The sequence below is a fragment of the Mastigoproctus giganteus genome, chromosome 9 (genome assembly GCF_048544385.1).
Source record: "Mastigoproctus giganteus isolate SK-2022 chromosome 9, ASM4854438v1, whole genome shotgun sequence".
Lineage (NCBI taxonomy): Eukaryota > Metazoa > Arthropoda > Arachnida > Uropygi > Thelyphonidae > Mastigoproctus > Mastigoproctus giganteus.
Genome location: NC_143583.1, coordinates 34,616,670 through 34,633,999, shown reverse-complemented (window position 1 = coordinate 34,633,999; position 17,330 = coordinate 34,616,670). Strand labels below are relative to the sequence as shown.

General features: G+C 37.2%; 1 protein-coding gene across 2 annotated transcripts in view; it reads right to left on the bottom strand.

The window, feature by feature from the left end:
* LOC150080140 (uncharacterized) overlaps nucleotides 1-17,330 on the bottom strand; it is a 930,549-nt gene that overhangs the window by 50,505 nt on the left and 862,714 nt on the right. For both annotated transcript variants that reach the window (XM_090381841.1, XM_090381842.1), the window contains one exon: nucleotides 14,446-14,523. In XM_090381841.1, coding sequence (XP_090237967.1) covers nucleotides 14,446-14,523 — 78 coding nt within the window. The remainder of the gene's footprint in view (nucleotides 1-14,445; nucleotides 14,524-17,330) is intronic.

Genomic DNA, 17,330 nt, shown 5'->3' with positions numbered 1-17,330 from the left:
TTGATTACTTGCATCATATGCCTCTACCAAATGCTAATGCTAATTGGCTTGTATCGAAATCTCCAGCTTGATTTTCTGCCTACACCAAAGCTCACAACAATTGTAAAGCAATTATTAATCAGTCAGAGCTATTGGCTGCAACCTTTGCCCATTTCTATTCCTGCCTCTGTCAAAACCAGATGGTTCTATTGCCAATTCAGCCAAAGATAAAGCTGACCTGCTGGCATCCTACTTTTCTTCTCACTCATGTATTGATCTTTGTAAACTACCCCTTCACATTCCCAGTACATTCCATTCAATGCCTCCTCTAGTCTTCTATCAAAAGAATGTCAGAAGGATTTTGAACAATCTTCATGCTAATAAACCTCCAGGTCCTGATGGTATTTCTCCACTTGTTCTCAAATCCTGTGCTCCTGAGCTGTTCGGTGATAAAAGGCAACACCTGTTCTGTGTTGTCTTTTATCACCTTTTTATTCCAAAGGTGTTTTTCTTTCTACTTGGAAATTTGCTCATATACAGCCAGTTCCTAAAAAAGGTGATAATCCCTCCCATCCAATTATTGTTCCATTGCACTTACTTCTACTCTTTCTAAAGTAATGGAGAATTCAATTAACTGCCAACTCTAAAACTAGCTAGAAACCTTCCCTCTGATCAATGATTTCCATTATGGATTCTGTCAGTGCAATCCACTGGTGATATTCTGGCACTTATGTTATCCATCTATGGACAAATTCAATGGAAAAGTTTGGCGAAATTCAAACAGTTGCCCTTGACATTTCAAAGGCTTTTGATTGTGTTTGAAGTAAAGGTCTTCTAAATACGCTTCCATCTTATGGTTTGACAACTGTTTTTTGTAATTGGTATTCAAGTTTCTCTCTGACTGCTCTCTGCAGGTGATGGAAGACGGCACTCTGTCTTCTAACTTCTCTACTAACGAGAGTTTCCTAAGGTTCTCTCTTCCACTCTTTTTCTCTTTTATATTAATGACCTTCTTCCATTGATCAGAAATCCTACCCAAAGTTTTGCTGATGATAGCACATTGCATTCCACCTTATAGTTTGAGAAACCCTGCCCAACACAAACAGCTTCAACTTTTAGAATATCCACTACCAATTCCTTAAATGCTGATCTCCAGGTAATTCTCTAGTGGGGCAAAGAAAACTTAGTTAATTTCAATTCTTCTAAAACTCAGTTCTATGTTATATCTCACAGAAAGGATTCTTCTGCCCCTACGCTCATCTTCAATGACTCTGATTTCTAGGCAAAATCATATATCTCTATTGGGTTTTATCCTGTTATCCTGACTTCTAATCTCTCTCTTGGAATAAGCACACCTCAAATAGTGCTTCCTCTGCATCTAAAAAACTGAGTTTTCTCTTTCACTCTCAGCATTACTTTTCTTCCAAATAGCTGTTCACTCTGTACAAATCACAAATCCACCCTACCATTGAATATTGTTTCCACCTGTGCGACGGTGTCCCCTATACCCCTCTCAGGCTTCTAGATTACATTCAAAAGATGTCAATTACTTTAATTAGTGACTCTCTAACATAGTCTCTCCACTCTCTGTCTCGTAGATGTTCAGTTTCTGTTGCATGCCTTTTCTATAGATACTTCCATGGGCACTGTTCTTCTGAATTGGCTTCTATAATTCTCACTCTCTCTTCCAAACCAATCTGAACACATGCTGCAACCAGTCAACATCTTTTTACTGTCCAACTTCAAATTCCCAGACACGCTTCTTGATTAGACCGCGGTTCAAGCCCGTCACCACCAAATACGGAGGATGCGGAAAGGTCAGGAAATGACCACCGCACATCCTGGAGCAATATGGCCTTAGTTGCTAATGCTCCTAAAAAAAAAAAAAAAAAAAAAAAAAACCAATCAAACTCCCAGAACCAATTTTTCTTCTTCATTTATTCATTCAACTTCCATTTTTTGGAACAACTTCCCTTCATATGTATTTCCTGAAAATTACAACCTACAGAAATTCAAGTCTAATGTCAATTCTTTCATCTTCTCAAACTTCAACCTATGCATGGTACTAAGTACTGTAGGTTCTATACATCTCGTGCTTGGGGTTCTCATAAGGAAAAAAAAAGAAGAAAAAAAATAATAATGATTAATTAAACAAAATCAAAACAGCAGCGATACAGTGCATTTTATTTTTCAGCAACAACTTTTGCATTTTTATTAATTTCCTACATTCAGATAAAAACCAATTTTCATTTTAAAATAATATCTCATGTCGTAACATATATATGTATACATAACATTATTCCGGTCAATAATATCTACTTGGGTAGGAGGCACACATTACTCGATATCCCACTACCTGAGATTTGCTAATGGTCCTTAAGATGTGTTTAAGATGATGCGTAAGAGATGTTTAAGAATTCCTTTGATTTCCAGTGGGATTTAAAATCACTGTACTGTTATGGAGGACATCAAATATATAGAGTCAAAAATTTTTGTTTGTAAGATCAAAAGTTAGTAAATTAGGAAATTATTATATCAAGAATAGAAGTTTCGATATAAATAGTGATCTGTGACATTAACACAAATTACTCCTCTTAGAGACTATGCAAACTTTCCATTTTTATATTTTATTATATACACAGTTCTGAAATCTTAAAACTAATGACCTGTGTTGACTATCTACCTGCTGAACAGAATCCTTTTGTTCTTATTTACCAGATATGTAAAATAAGCATAGGATTATTTGAGTATCATTATCAGTCATAAAAAAAAAAAACCAATTAGAAATGTTGACAACTTCAATTTTATTTAATAAAATATCAAAATACCAATCACAAATTGTTAGTACTAAAAGTACTGAAGCAAACTATTCTGTTTATATTTTAAAAAATTACATTTTTTAGTAAAATTAATCAGGTAAAAATAACATGAAATTTATGGGGCTTAGTATATGGGCTCTGAAGACATTTTGGTGGCAGCTGGAATCATCTCAACTGCAGTCATTATGATCTAATTAGGTTCATCTGATGCACTGTACTCCAATTTTGCTGAGCCAGGTCAAGAATCCGTTTTTCCTTTGTCGATAAAAATGGAAAAAGTTCACAAAAAAACAGTTTAAAAAAAGGGACAAAACCCACACAAACAGACTACTCACCTCACGAATGACTAACAAACTGCTTTTTAGCTGACCTTCATATAGCAAATAAGTAGCCTATAGTTAAGGGTTAAAACTATAATGTTCTCTTTATTTTTATGAAAACTTTAAACCTATTATATATTATATGGTAGCATTAACAGTGGCAATGATGTCAGAAAGCAAGCTTAAACAGCATCAGCTAAAAAAAAAAATCACAACATTTCCCATTTCACCTGTAGTCTGTCTAGTTCTTCCTTCAATTTAATTAAACTATCAACTTCCACAACAACAACAGATGGAATCACAATCAACCACCAGTTGGATAAAGGCAAACTTTCACATATCTATTCTGCAATTGTCCTTCCTCAATTTGAATTTGTGTCCCCTCATGTGCTTGGTCTAAGCAAAAGGAAGAATCCCATCAGCACTGAGCTTGCTCAATCCATTCATAGCCTTAAACACCTCAACCAGATCACCTTGCAGGTATCGAGTCTCCATATGCTGTAATTTGCAGAACTGAAGCCTTCCTTGGTAAGAGCATCCCTTTTTTTTGCTCGTCAATCTCATTGCCCTTCTCTATACTCATTCCAGTAGCTCCACATCTAAAATGAGGCTTCCCGACCTGTGCATACTCTGTATGTGACCTGACCATTGCCCTATACAATGAAATAATCACTCCCTATTCCTGCTAGCAAAATTCCTGTATATCACTGACAAAACCCCATAAGCTGTCCAGGCAGCCTACCTGCATTGCTCAGAGAACTTCATATCTGATTGGTGCAATTACCCCCAGGCCTTTTTCATTTTCCACTACCTTGAGTGTACTAACACACAGTTGGTACATTACTCTGGGGTTAATGCTACCCATATGCAGTACTTTGCATTTATCATTGTTAAACTTCAATTGCCATTTCTCAGCCCATCTGCCCAATTTTCTAGATTCTGTTGCAGTAGCATGCCAACCTTTGTGTCTTCTGCAAACTTGGACATTAAACCTGATATGCCTTCATCAATATCACTGATAAATATAGAAAGAATAGGCACAACACCAAATCCTGGGGGAATCCACTCTACATTAGCCCACCAAGAACAATGTCCTGATTACCATTCTCTGTCTTCTTCCACTCGACCATCCCTTTATTCATAGCAGCAACTTTTTTTTTTTTTATGAAACCCCAAACATGAAAGGTATCAAAACCTATAGTACTTAGTACCGTGCATGGGTTGAAGGAGAAGTATGGGGGGAGGGGGATGCCAGAAACTTTGCTCTAGAGACTAAACATGGGTTTCACCACTTCAAGCCTCCAATAAGCAAAGTGGTGCGCTCAATGCAATATGCTCCAATTTGTATGGCAAAGTTTTATGTGCAACAGTATCAAAAGCTTTCCTGAAATCTAAATATATGATATCAAAACAATTTTTTGCATCCAGTTCCTTTGTAACCACATTGGAGTAACCAATCAAACTCGTCAAACAAAATTTCCCTTAACAAACCCATGCTGTTTGAAATATAATTGCGGCCTTGTCTAGATGATCTTGCATTACTTTTTCAACTAGTGATTCCATTATTTTCTCTGGAACAGAAGTTAAACTAACAGGTCTGTAATTACTCGTGTGACCATTTGATCCCTCTTTGTGAACATTCACACATCTCCAGTCTGCAAGGAACTCCCCATGAATCCAATGATTCTCTCAAAATTATGAGATTGCTTACTTCCTTCCCTGCCTCCCTTAACATAACTGGATAGAGCCCAGTTGCCTTTCTTACGTTTAACCTCAACAATGTCTCTTCCACTTTCCTCTAAGTTATTACAAAATCATTTAGCTCTCTATTAGAACTTGATAAACTTCTGGCATCCTCTTCCATAAAGAAATCCTCATGTTTTAATGTACATGCAATATATTCAGTTTGTCATGTTATTAATTCATGTTTAATAAATAATGAAGGCAGAAAAAAATGGAAAAAAAGAGGAAGTAGTGTAATAATCCTTGTAAAAAAATTTTTATTTTGCTCACAAAATTATATTTTCATTTTCTTTTATTTCAATTACAAATTTATATTTTGGTAACAATAAATTTTATTCTCATTTTTATTTATGTTATACTTTTTATCCTTTGGCATGCAGTTTACATCAGAAATGAAGATACATGTTGCTATTTTGCTTTTAATCCTGGCCGTTGGCAGCTGAAGAGAGGCCGGTTTTTTTAACTTGTGGGCAATATCCTTATATTGTCAATTTCGTAATTATTTATCTGTTATTATACTTTTTTTTATTATTTTCTATCCTGTTCTATCACTCTCTGTCTGTCTAACTTTTTTTCTCAGTTCATTGTATATTATATATATAGCAGTAATAGTAATAGCCACATAGTGTAAGGAAGCCACAGGCTTTTGTGCACTGGCCAACAAAAAAAAAAAAAAAAAAAAAAAAAGGACAAGTGAATAATAAAATACAAATTATTTGCTTCCCACCTCACATAGATAACTATCCAGTTGTTGACCTTTGAATTTATTCATACTGTCAACCTCAATTACCTGCAAAGACAACCTGTTCAGGCAATCAATGACTTGCTGGCTAAAAGAAATCTTCCTACAATCTAGTCTAAACCCCTTCCCCTGTAATTTGAATTTATGCCCCCAAGTTCTGGAATTCTCTATAAAGTGAAAATTCTGCCTTCATTCATTTTACTAACCCCTCTCAAAACCTTATAAACCTCAATCAGGTCACCTCTGAGGTGTCTGTTTGCCAAACTCTTTAACACACATAATCAGAGTCTCTCTCTTCACATGGTTGCCCCTTTGCTGATCTCACTATGCAAGTTGCACCAATCTTTGGACCTTTTCAAGAAGCTTTTTGAAATGTCCAAGGTCTTTTATCTGATGAAGTCTCCATACCTGAACACAGTATTCCAAATGTGGTCTTACAATTGCCTTATACAGTGGGATTATGACCACCATATCTCTGCAGGATAATATTCTATAAGCCAACGATAGGACAATGTGGGCTTTCCTGGCCGCCTGTTTACACGGCTCAGAAAACTTTCTATCTGCCCGTATTACAACTCTCAGCTCTGTTTTTCCTCTACTGTTTTTAATTCTATCCCACCAAGTGTATTTTGCATTTTGCTACATTAAAATATAGCTGCCACTTTTCTGACCATTCTTGCAGCCAAGAACCACTCCTTGGAAAACTCTACTTCTGACTTAACACCAATCTGAAGAATATCCATTAATCACAATGAATTAATCACCCTCTGCCACCCAGCAATCCATCTTATAATCTTTTTAGTAATAGTAATCCTAACCTCTTCCAGTTAATACAGTAACCTCTCATGAGGTACTGAGTAAATATTCTTTATTCAAATCCAAATAAACTATGTTGAAATTGTTCCCTACATCCAGGTCATGACCAATTGTTTTAAAATAACTTATTTAGTTAGTTAAACATGATTGTCCCTTAACAAAAACATGTTGTATTATTCGAAATGCCATATATATTTAAATGTCCCTGGATTGGACTCCTTAATCAGTTGTCCTAACCAAGAGTTCAAATTCAACCATTTTATTGACAACACTCCTGACCTTATGGTAGACATAGTTAAGCCTAAATATTCTTCTATAGTTTACTACCCTGACACATTCCCTTTGAAGTTATTTAGGCCTGTTTCCCATCTCACTCAATTGAAACGTTGTTATCCACAGAAGATCTTGCCAAGATCAGCTCTTGTGACAACAAACAAGAATTCTTGACGTGCGTGTAAGCATTACTTTGACCCATATCATCAGATAATTGCAGATCTATATTACTCTTCTTCTCCCCCTCCCAACCAGCAGTTTTTCTGAACCCATAAGGTGTCCTCAATGATACTGGCAAAAATCCTTGAACCAGCTTTGATCAAATGAATATCATCTCTACAAAATAGATTCTTTCTGCCTTCAAGTGGAGACCACGCAGATAAAAGTTCCCAGCTCCTCCAGAGCCTTGGGGATTCTCTTGTCTTGAGGGGGAAAAAAAAAAAAACCCCTCCCATGTCACTCCTCCATTCATTCCAAATGCCTGTCCAGCTCAGCCTTAAATTTATTTACACTATCAACTTCCACAACAAAAGATGGACGTCTGTTCCACCAATCAACTACCGATTTGTTAAATTAAAATTTCTGCATATCTATTCTACAACTATTTATTATTATTAGTCACATGGTGCAAGGAAGTCTGAGGCTTATGATGCATCAGCCAAAAATTTTTTTTCTGAATTACCATGACAGAGAGAGAGAGAGAGAGAGAGAGAGAACAAGAATCAGAAGTAGAAGGGAATCACCAAGAAAGAGAAGAATGATGATATCCAGCTCAGGACCCTGGGTGTGCCAAGCCCATACTCAACAGATTTCAATCTATGCCCCCTTAAGTTCTTAATCTGAGTAAGAGGAAGGATCCCATCAGCATTCAGCTTACTCATCCCATTCAAGGCCTTATACCCCTCAATTAGATCACCTTGCAGGTGCCTACTATCCAAGCACTGCAATTTGCAGAACTTAAGCCTTTCTTGGTAAGAGCACCCCTTTGTTCCCCCACCAACCTTGTTGCCTTCTTTGTACTCATTCTAGCAACTGTACGTCCTTCCTAAAATGAGGCCTCCAGATCTGTACACAGTACTCTAAGTGTGGCCTGAGCATTGCCTTGTATAACAGGATAATCACCTCCCTGTCCCTGCTAGCAAAATTCCTATATATCATTGACAACACTCCATGACCTGCCCTGGCAGCCGGTCTGCACTGCTCAGCGAACTTCATATTTGATTGCACAATTACCCCCAAATCTTTTTCACTTTCTGCTTCCCTTAGTGTAGTACCACCCAGTTGGTATGTTTCTCTTGGATTATTGCTACCCATATGTGGTTAAACTTCAGTTGCCACTTCTCAGCCCATTTGCTCAAGTTATCTAGATCCAGTTGGAGCAGCACACTTTCTTTACTGTCGTTAACAACCCTGCCAACCTTTATATCATCTGCAAACTTGGACATTAAACCTGATATGCCTTCATCAATATTATTGATAAATATACAAAACAACAATTGGCCCAACACCGAACCATGGGGAACTCCACTAATAACTTCTGGCCACGAAGAGTAGTGTCCATTGATCACCACTCTCTGTCGTCTCCCACTCAACCATCCCTTTATCCACTGTAGCAACGTACCCTTAATGTCATATCTCTCCAATATGTACAGCAGTCTTCCATGTGCAACAGTATCAAAAGATTTCCTGAATTCCAAGTATACGATATCAAAATTGTTTTTGGCATTCAGTTGCTTTGTGACCACATCATAGTATCCAATCAAATTGGTCAGACGAGACCAATTTGACAAACCCATTTTAACAAACTTTAACAAACTCATGCTGTGTCTTAACTATTACTACAGTATTGCTAGATGATCCTGCAATGCTTCTTTAACCAGTGAGTCCATTATTTTCCCCAGAACACAAGTTAAACTAACAGATCTATAGTTATTTGTGTCACCTTTTGAATCCCGTTTGTAAATTGGTGATATATTTGCACACCTCCAGTTCATGGGGACCTTCCCTGAGTCCAAGGAAGCTCTCATAATTATGGCTAAGGGTTTGCTTACTTCCTTTGCTGCCTCCTTTAATAGGATAGATCCCGTCCACAACAAGTGCCTTTTTTTTTTTTTTTTTAATTTCAACAATTTTGCATTTAACTTCAATGGGTGTTGCTCTTCATGGACTAATGTTATTAGTGGAGTCCCACAGGGTTCGGTGTTGAGTCCACTGTTGTTTTATATGTTTATCAATGATATTGATGAAGGTATGATTATGATTTATGATTTATGATTTGGTAGTTGTTGGCGCATCGGCTTCTGTGGCCATATTGCACCTCCCAAGGTTTTTGCAGTACTTTGATCCAAGCCCGAGGCGGGAATCGAACCCGCGACCTTTGGGTTGCCAGGCAGGTACTTTACCCACTCGGCTAACCCAGTCGGCGATGAAGGTATATCAGGCTTAGGGTCGAAGTTTGCAGATGATACAAAGGTTTTGTAAGGGTTGTTAATGACATGTAATGGCAGTGTGCTACTGCAACAGGATCTAGAAATTTTAGGAAGATGGGCTGAGAAGTGGCAACTGAAGTTTAACATTGACAAATGCAAAGTACTGCACATGGGTAGAAGTAACCCCAGAGGAACGTACCAACTGTGTGGTACTACACTTAAGGTGGTAGAAAATGAAAAAGACCTTGGAGTAATTGTGCAGTCAGATATGAAGTTTTCTGAACAATACAGACAGGCTGCAAGAGCAGGTCATGGGGTTTTGTCAATGATATATAGAAATTTTGCTAGCAGGGAAAAAGATGATTTTTCCTCCATATAAGGCAATGGTCAGGCCACGCCTTGAGTACTGCATACAGATCTGGAGGCCTCATTTTAGGAAAAAATGTTGATTTGCTTGAGTGAGTACAGAGAAGGGTAAAAAGTTTGGTGAGGGTAATGTAGGGATCCTCTTACCAAGAGAGGCTTAAGTTCTGTAAACTGCAGCGGCTGGAGACTAGGCACCTGTGAGATGATCTGATTGAGGTGTATAAGACCTTGAATGGGTTGAGCATGCTGAATTCTGATAAGATACTTCCACTTGTTCAGATTACGAACCTAAGGGGGCATAAATTCAAACTGAGGAAAGACAGCTGTAGAATAGATGTGCAGAAATTTGCCTTTAGCCAGCAGATGGTTAATTGCTGGAACAAACTTCCATCTGTCGTTATGGAAGTTGATAGGTAAAATAAATTTAAGGAGGAACTGGATAAAAATTTAGAGGGAATGGTTGTGTGAATTCTTTTTTTTTGGCTGATGCTACATAAGCTCATATGCTTGCTTTCTTGCATCACATATCATGATTACTATGTCATCTTTTAAGGGCACAAAAGGTGATACTGTTGTACATGTTGGCACCAATGACATTAAAAGTAAGAGATCTGCAGATTTACTTAACAACAAGTACAGGTCAATGTTGCAAAAAAGTCGTGATTTAGGGTTAAATTTGAAAGTGTCTGCAATTCTGCCCAGAAACGATAGGAGGGAGTACATGATGAGAGCCTTGTCAATCAATTCGGCCCTGGAGGAAATGTGCAAGGCTCAAAGGGTAAAATTTTTTTCAGTGTGGTCTGTGCTTGTTAACAGGAGAGATTGCTTCTACAGGGAGGGGATTCACTTAAATAGAAAGGGTGGAAGAATATTTGCTGATGCTATAGAGGCAGTGTTAGGTGGGTCGGAAAACCCACCTAACACTGCTTGGGGGGATTCACAGACTAAAAGGTTAAAAGTAGCCGCAAGCAGAGGTGAAGGTGATTCTCACACAACTTCTATTAGAATAAGTAGCGACCTGAAGCGAGGGGTGCTGAGGGTTTCAGGGATGTGTTAGGGTAACTAATAATAAGAATAGGAACATGTATACTTGCATGTATACCAATGCTAGAAGTATAGTAAATAAATTTGATGAATTTGAAGTGTTGGTCAAGACATCAAAGGTGGATATTGTTGGGATAGCAGAGACGTGGTGTCACACAGATATAAGGAATGCAGAACTGGAATTTGGGGAGTACAATATGTACAGAAAGGATAGACAGGATAGAAAGGGAAGAGGTGTTATGCTGTTAATTAAGAAAAACATAAAATCAAAAGAAGTGCATCTAGTTGATATAGATGAACAGAGCACTGTTGAGTCAGTTTGGTGTGACCTAAGCACTACGAAAGTAAAAATAAGAGTAGGAGTGTGTTATACGCCCAATGACTCAAATAAGTACAATGAATAATTGTACAGAGAAATAGAGTGGGCTAGTAAATCAGAATGTCTTATAATGGGGGATTTTAACTTCCCAGATATTCAGTGGAACTTGTGGGATGGTCACTCACACAATAGTAAGACTTTTGTGGATTTATTGGATGATTGTTTTCTGCAGCAGCATGTTTGAGAGGCAACAAGAGAGGGTACTGATCATTCGTGTATTAAGAATTTGCAGATAAAGGAACCACTAGGTGGCAGTGATCACAGTGTACTGATGTGGGATTTACTTAAAGATATAATTACTATCAGGGGTAAAGGAAAGCGTTTTTGCTTTCATAAAGGTAAGTATAGTGGTCGCAAACAGTTTTTAAATTCTGTACAGTGTGATCAACTGACGATGTTACCAACAGTAAATTCTAAGTGCGAAGCATTCAAGGAATTAATCGTGGATGCTACTAAAAGTTTCATACCTATTAAGAAATACTGTTCAAGGTTTAGGCCAAAATGGTTATCAAATGAACTAATGAGACTCGTGACAGTGAAGAAAAATGCATGGGATGCATATAAATTATCAAGCGACTCAGAAGCCTATGGCAGATATAAGCCAGTCTGTAATCAGGTCACAAAGGAGGTCAGGCAGGAGAAGGCAGATTACGAGAAATCTTTGGCAAAAGATGCTAAGAAAAATAGCAAGGATTTCTTTACTTATATAAATTCTAAAAGAATGGGGATGAATCTGATTGGTCCACTGGATATCGATGGTTCGGCTGTTGATGATCCTGCTCAGATAGCAAACAAACTGAATGAGTATTTTGCATCTACATTCACACATGAGGAGTTATTAAGGTTTGAAATGGCAGAAGGTTATCAAATTGTAGCAGGGTGCTTAATGATTTTGTAATAACTGAGAGCAAAGTGGAAGAGAAATTGTTGAAGTTAAACGTAAGAAAAGCACCTGGGGTGGATGGGATCTATCCAGTTATATTAAAGGAGGCGGCAAAGAAACTAAGCAAACCCTTAGCCATAATTATGAGAGCATCCTTGGACTCAGAGGAGGTCCCCACGGATTGGAGATGTGCAAATGTATCTTCAAATAGGCCTCTGGGGTTGGGTATACTCATACTATGATTTTTAGTGTTCCTCACCAACCATGGAATAAAACGGAAGACGAAAAACCCCAATTTTAAAATATTTAATATTTACAATAAATTATTTACAAACAAAATACCATATTACTGATAGTAATTTTAAAATAAGACAACTGTGATATACAGGATAATAATAAAATAAAATAAAATCAACAGTGTTGAGAAAGAAGGCAGAAGCCTTTGAAAGCTTCAGTTAGTATTTTAGTGCTTTTAACCTAGTATATTTTATTGCATTTTAAATTCGGTATTTTATTATTATCCTGTATATCACAGTTGTCTTATTTTAAAATTACTATCAGTAATATGGTATTTTGTTTGTAAATAATTTATTGTAAATATTAAATATTTTAAAATTTGGGTTTTTCGTCTTTCGTTTTATTCCATGGTTGGTGAGAAACACTAAAAATCATAGTATGCAAATGTATCGCCAATTCACAAAGGGGGATCGAAGGGTGACACGAGTAATTACAGACCAGTTAGTTTAACTTCTGTTCAGGGTAAAATAATGGAGTCACTGGTTAAAGATGCATTGCAGGATCATCTAGACAAGACTGCAGCAATAATTCAGACACAGCATGGGTTTGTTAAGGGAAAGTCTTGTCTGACAAATTTGATAGGATATTATGATGTGGTTACAAAGGAACTGGATGCAAAAAATAATTTTGATATCATATATTTGGATTTCGGGAAAGCTTTTGACACTGTTGCACATGGAAGACTATTGTACAAATTGGAGCAGAATGGTGTTAAGGGTAAGTTGCTACAATGGATAAAAAGATGGTTGAGGCGCCTCCGTAGCCAGGTGGGCAGGAGCAGCAGTGCGTAGCACACGCTTCTGGATTATACCGGGGTTTGAGCCCGTCACCACCAAATACGGAGGATGCGGAAAGGTCAGGGAATGACCACTGCATATCCCGGAGCAATATGGCCTTAGTTGCTAATGCTCCTAAAAACCAAATAACAAAACAAACAAAAGGATGGTTGAGTGGGAGAAGACAGAGGATGGTAATTAATGGGTGCTGCTCTTCGTGGACTAATGTTATTAGTGGAGTCCCACAGGGTTTGGTTTTGGGTCCACTGTTGTTTTGTATATTTATCAATGATATTGATGAAGGTATATCAGGCTTAGTGTCGAAGTTTGCAGATGATACAAAGTTGGCAGGGTTGTTAATGACAGTAATGGCAGTGTGCTACTGCAAAAGAATCTAGATAATTTGTGCAGATGGGCTAAGAAGTGGCAACTGAAGTTTAACCTTGACAAATGCAAAGTACTGCATATGGGTAGAAGTAACCCAAGAAAAACGTACCAACTGTGTGGTTAGACTGTGTGGTTTCATTTTCTCACACTTAAGGAGGGAGAAAATGAAAAAACCTGGGAGTAATTGTGCAGTCAGATTATGAAGTTTTCTGAGCAATGCAGACAGGCTGCCAGGGAAGGTCATGGGGTTTTGTCAATGATATATAGGAATTTTGCTAGCAGGGAGAAGGAGGTGATTGTCCCTCTGTATAAGGCAATGGTCAGGCCGTGCCTTGAGTACTGCGTACAGGTCTGGAGGCCTCATTTTACGAAGAATGTAGATTTTCTTGAGCATGTACAGAGAAGGGCAACAAGATTGGTGAGGGGAATGAAGGGATCCTCTTACCAAGAGAGGCTTAAGTTCTGCAAATTGCAGTGGCTGGAGACTAGGCACCTGTGCGGTGATCTGATTGAGGTGTATAAGGCCTTGAATGGGTTGAACACACTGAATTCTGATGGGATCCTTCCACTTGTTCAGATTACAAACCTAAGGGGGCATAAATTCAAATTAAGAAAAGATAGATGTAGAATATATGTGCGGAAATTTGCCTTTAGCCAGCAGGTGGTTAATTATTGGAACAAACTTCCATCTGTCGTTGTGGAAGTTGATAGGTTAAATAAATTTAAGGAGGAACTGGACAGGCATTTGGAGGGAATGGTGTGGTTTTTTTTTTTTTTTTTGGCTGATGCTGCATAAGCTCATACACTTGTTTTCTTGCATCACATGCCGCCACTACTACTACTACTACTACTACTACTATGAGCAAAAACACCAAATTCGCTGAAAGTCTGACCATGAAATTTGTTGATTATGATGAAAAATGCTTAAGAAAATTTTTGGGAATTGGTTTTATTTTATTATTATGTTTTATTTTAATTATACTGCTAAATAAAAACTATTGCAAAAATAATCATGTAAAAATCTTGTTTAATCTTAGAGATTCAAGTTCAAAGAGCATCACAAGACAGAGGGATACAAGAAAATTATATACATAATTGTTTTGATTTAATTTAATAATTAATACTTTAGAATACTAACAGTACTCAACTATTAGTAAACATAGCTATCTCTGTATTATAAACTAAGTCTTACTTTTCCAACCTGTAGTTGCTGTGCTAAACCAGCTTGCATTAACATTTGCTGTTGTCCCTGAGCTCCTGCCACCATTAGCTGCAAGCAAAAAGAAACAAGGCAATTTAAATTCAATAAATGTTATTTTGATGAGTTGCGCAAAACTTTTGAATATTAATGCATAATGTGTTTACAAACCAATTAAGAAAAAGTAATTTTCAAAGTGTTTTTAAGCAGAGATTAGAGCAATTTTTTATGTTTCTGAAGGAAAAAATTAATTTTAAAGAAGAAAATGTTATTTTAAATAAAATCCTCTTTTATTAATTATAAACATATCTATATGTTAGTTTTAATGAGCATTGTACTAAACAAAACAATAAGATTAGATTCTTTCGCTTGAGATGAGAATTTTTAATGAGACGATGGAACAGAATTATAATTCTCATTTAAAAATTAATTCTCACTAATTTTCTAATGAGAATTCTAACACAACAATTATTTTTCATTATTAAATTTAAAAAAAAAAAAAAAAAACAACCATGAAGAGTGGAACATGCCCACATAGAATTTTCTGATGAGGTGGCACTAACTACAGAAACAGCTGTCAAGATTTTTATACTGACAGCTGTTTCATTCACATTATGCTGTGAATGAATGACATATACTTCAAAAACCAAGACTGCTCAAGGCATTGCAGAGAGAGAAAGAGTGCAATAAATTTTGTAAAGACCGTATGTCTTCTTTCTATAGCAATGTTTATTTGCATAGTATCTTAATGTATAAAATATGGACATAAGCCCTTCTACTAAATAACAGGATTACAATTGTTAAAAAATGAATCTGAAGCTTCCAAACTTTTCTATTTTTATTTATTTATAATTTTCTGATGAGCTAAAATTATGGCTAATCTATTAACACAGGTATGACTCTGTCTATTTTAAGATAGATGCAAACCTGATGCAAAGTGAACAGAGAAATGAATCAAGGTTAGTTGAGAGCACAAAGGGGATATGCTTAACAAAAGAGACTTTAGTTCTCTAAGTTACAATCTTTGTAAACCAAGCATCTGATTGAGGTGGTGTTAAAGTCATAAAGGATTGAGATGAATGGTTGGCTAATTTTAGTTTTATTGGTACATCAGCTTCTTAGGCTATAGTGTGTAATGTTAAAGCATGAAATTCCACACCACTGAATTCAGAATGGGTTTAATACAAGGGTACATTTCTCATAAAATGTCAAGTCATTTGATGCAGGGTCTTTACTAACTAAAATTTTTTTAAGAGTGTAGGTTTCATGTATAATTTTATATGCAGTAAAAAGTTTATTGAGATTCACTGCTAAAGAGAGGGTAGCCAATAAATATACTCTCTGTGACAATAAAACTGCTAAGTGAGGATACTTAGAGTGTTGACAGCCAAGGAGTTAAGCAACATGTGACAAAAGTTGTAAATGCTAATGTGTGTGTGTGTGTGAGACCACATTTATGGACACAAAAATGATGCTTACAATGGACAGATCAATATGTTGTAAATCCACCATGCTTGCAGATACATTGACAAAATGATAAAATGATATGAATGGCTATATGTTAATTGTCAACATCTGTGAGCTAATCATCTTGGCATTGAGTCACATAGCCTACTGCAGTATTTCCCAACAAGCCTCTTGCACCTGGTCCTGCAGAACATCTGTGGTCAGTGCTGGCTGTGGATGGCTCTGTAGATGGTCCAATCATGATTCACACATGTGCAGTGGGGGAGAAATCTTAGGACCTGGCTGGCAAAGACAGTATGTCCACACAACAAAAACACACAGAGGAAACCCCCTGCAGTATATGTTTGGGCATTGTCATGCTAAAAAATGGCTGTAAGATTATTGCATTCACCACATCATCACCACATGTGTACGCAGCGATCATCATCTCCAAGTATTCATCACTGAAGACCACATGACACTATTCTGTATCCCAGGTGGCCTATGCATGGCACCATTCCAGACACTGTTGACAATTGGAAAGAGTCAGTGGTAATTGACACAATGGTCAGTATGCATGGTGGTCATTTCTGCCAGTTGACGTGCAATAGTACAATGGGTGATGGTGTGAACAAGTTCTGACAGCCAGCTGATGCCAGAGTTTGCTTGTTGGATGATAGCCAGCATGGCTCTAGGTAAATGTAAAACTGTCAGCAGATTAAACAATCCTCCCATTCTGTAGTCCTCTGTCATGCTCTACTATCCATTTGACTAGCAGTTGTACCTTCCCATAGCTACTGTTGCCAACATGTATGCACTGTGGTATTGTCACGGCCTGCACATTCCACTATGTGATGAAGTGACCATTTGGCCTCTTGAAAGCTGATAATTAGCTCTCTGTTGAAGTGGCTGAGTTGCTGATATCAATGTTGAACATGACATCTAAGCATTCTCTACAATCTTCTTGCACTGTCAAGCTGTTTCTTAGGAGAAAAGAAGCCCGTTAACTGTGACACACATACATTACTTTAAACTCCGCAATGTTTATGTTTGTGTTTACATCAGCTGAAGCTTTCACTCAACTGGTCACATATTTTAATGACTTGTATATCTAGGCGCAACTCATCTGCCTGCCGATTTACATGCACTTACAATCATTCTTTTTGCAACAGGATCATATTAACCTATCGCTCTGCTCTTTGTCTTAGGAAAATTATATGAATGGCTATGTGTTAATCGCTAATGATTACATATGATGCTAAACAGATCAATGAACCAAGCTCTCATGCTCTCAATGAACCAATATGGGTTCAAGAAAGGTTTTTCAACTGGGGATGCAATTTATCAACTGGTACAGATGGTAGAGCAGAATAATTTTTTATATGTTTTTGGAATATCTGTTGATTTCAAAGGGGCATTCGACCGATTATGGT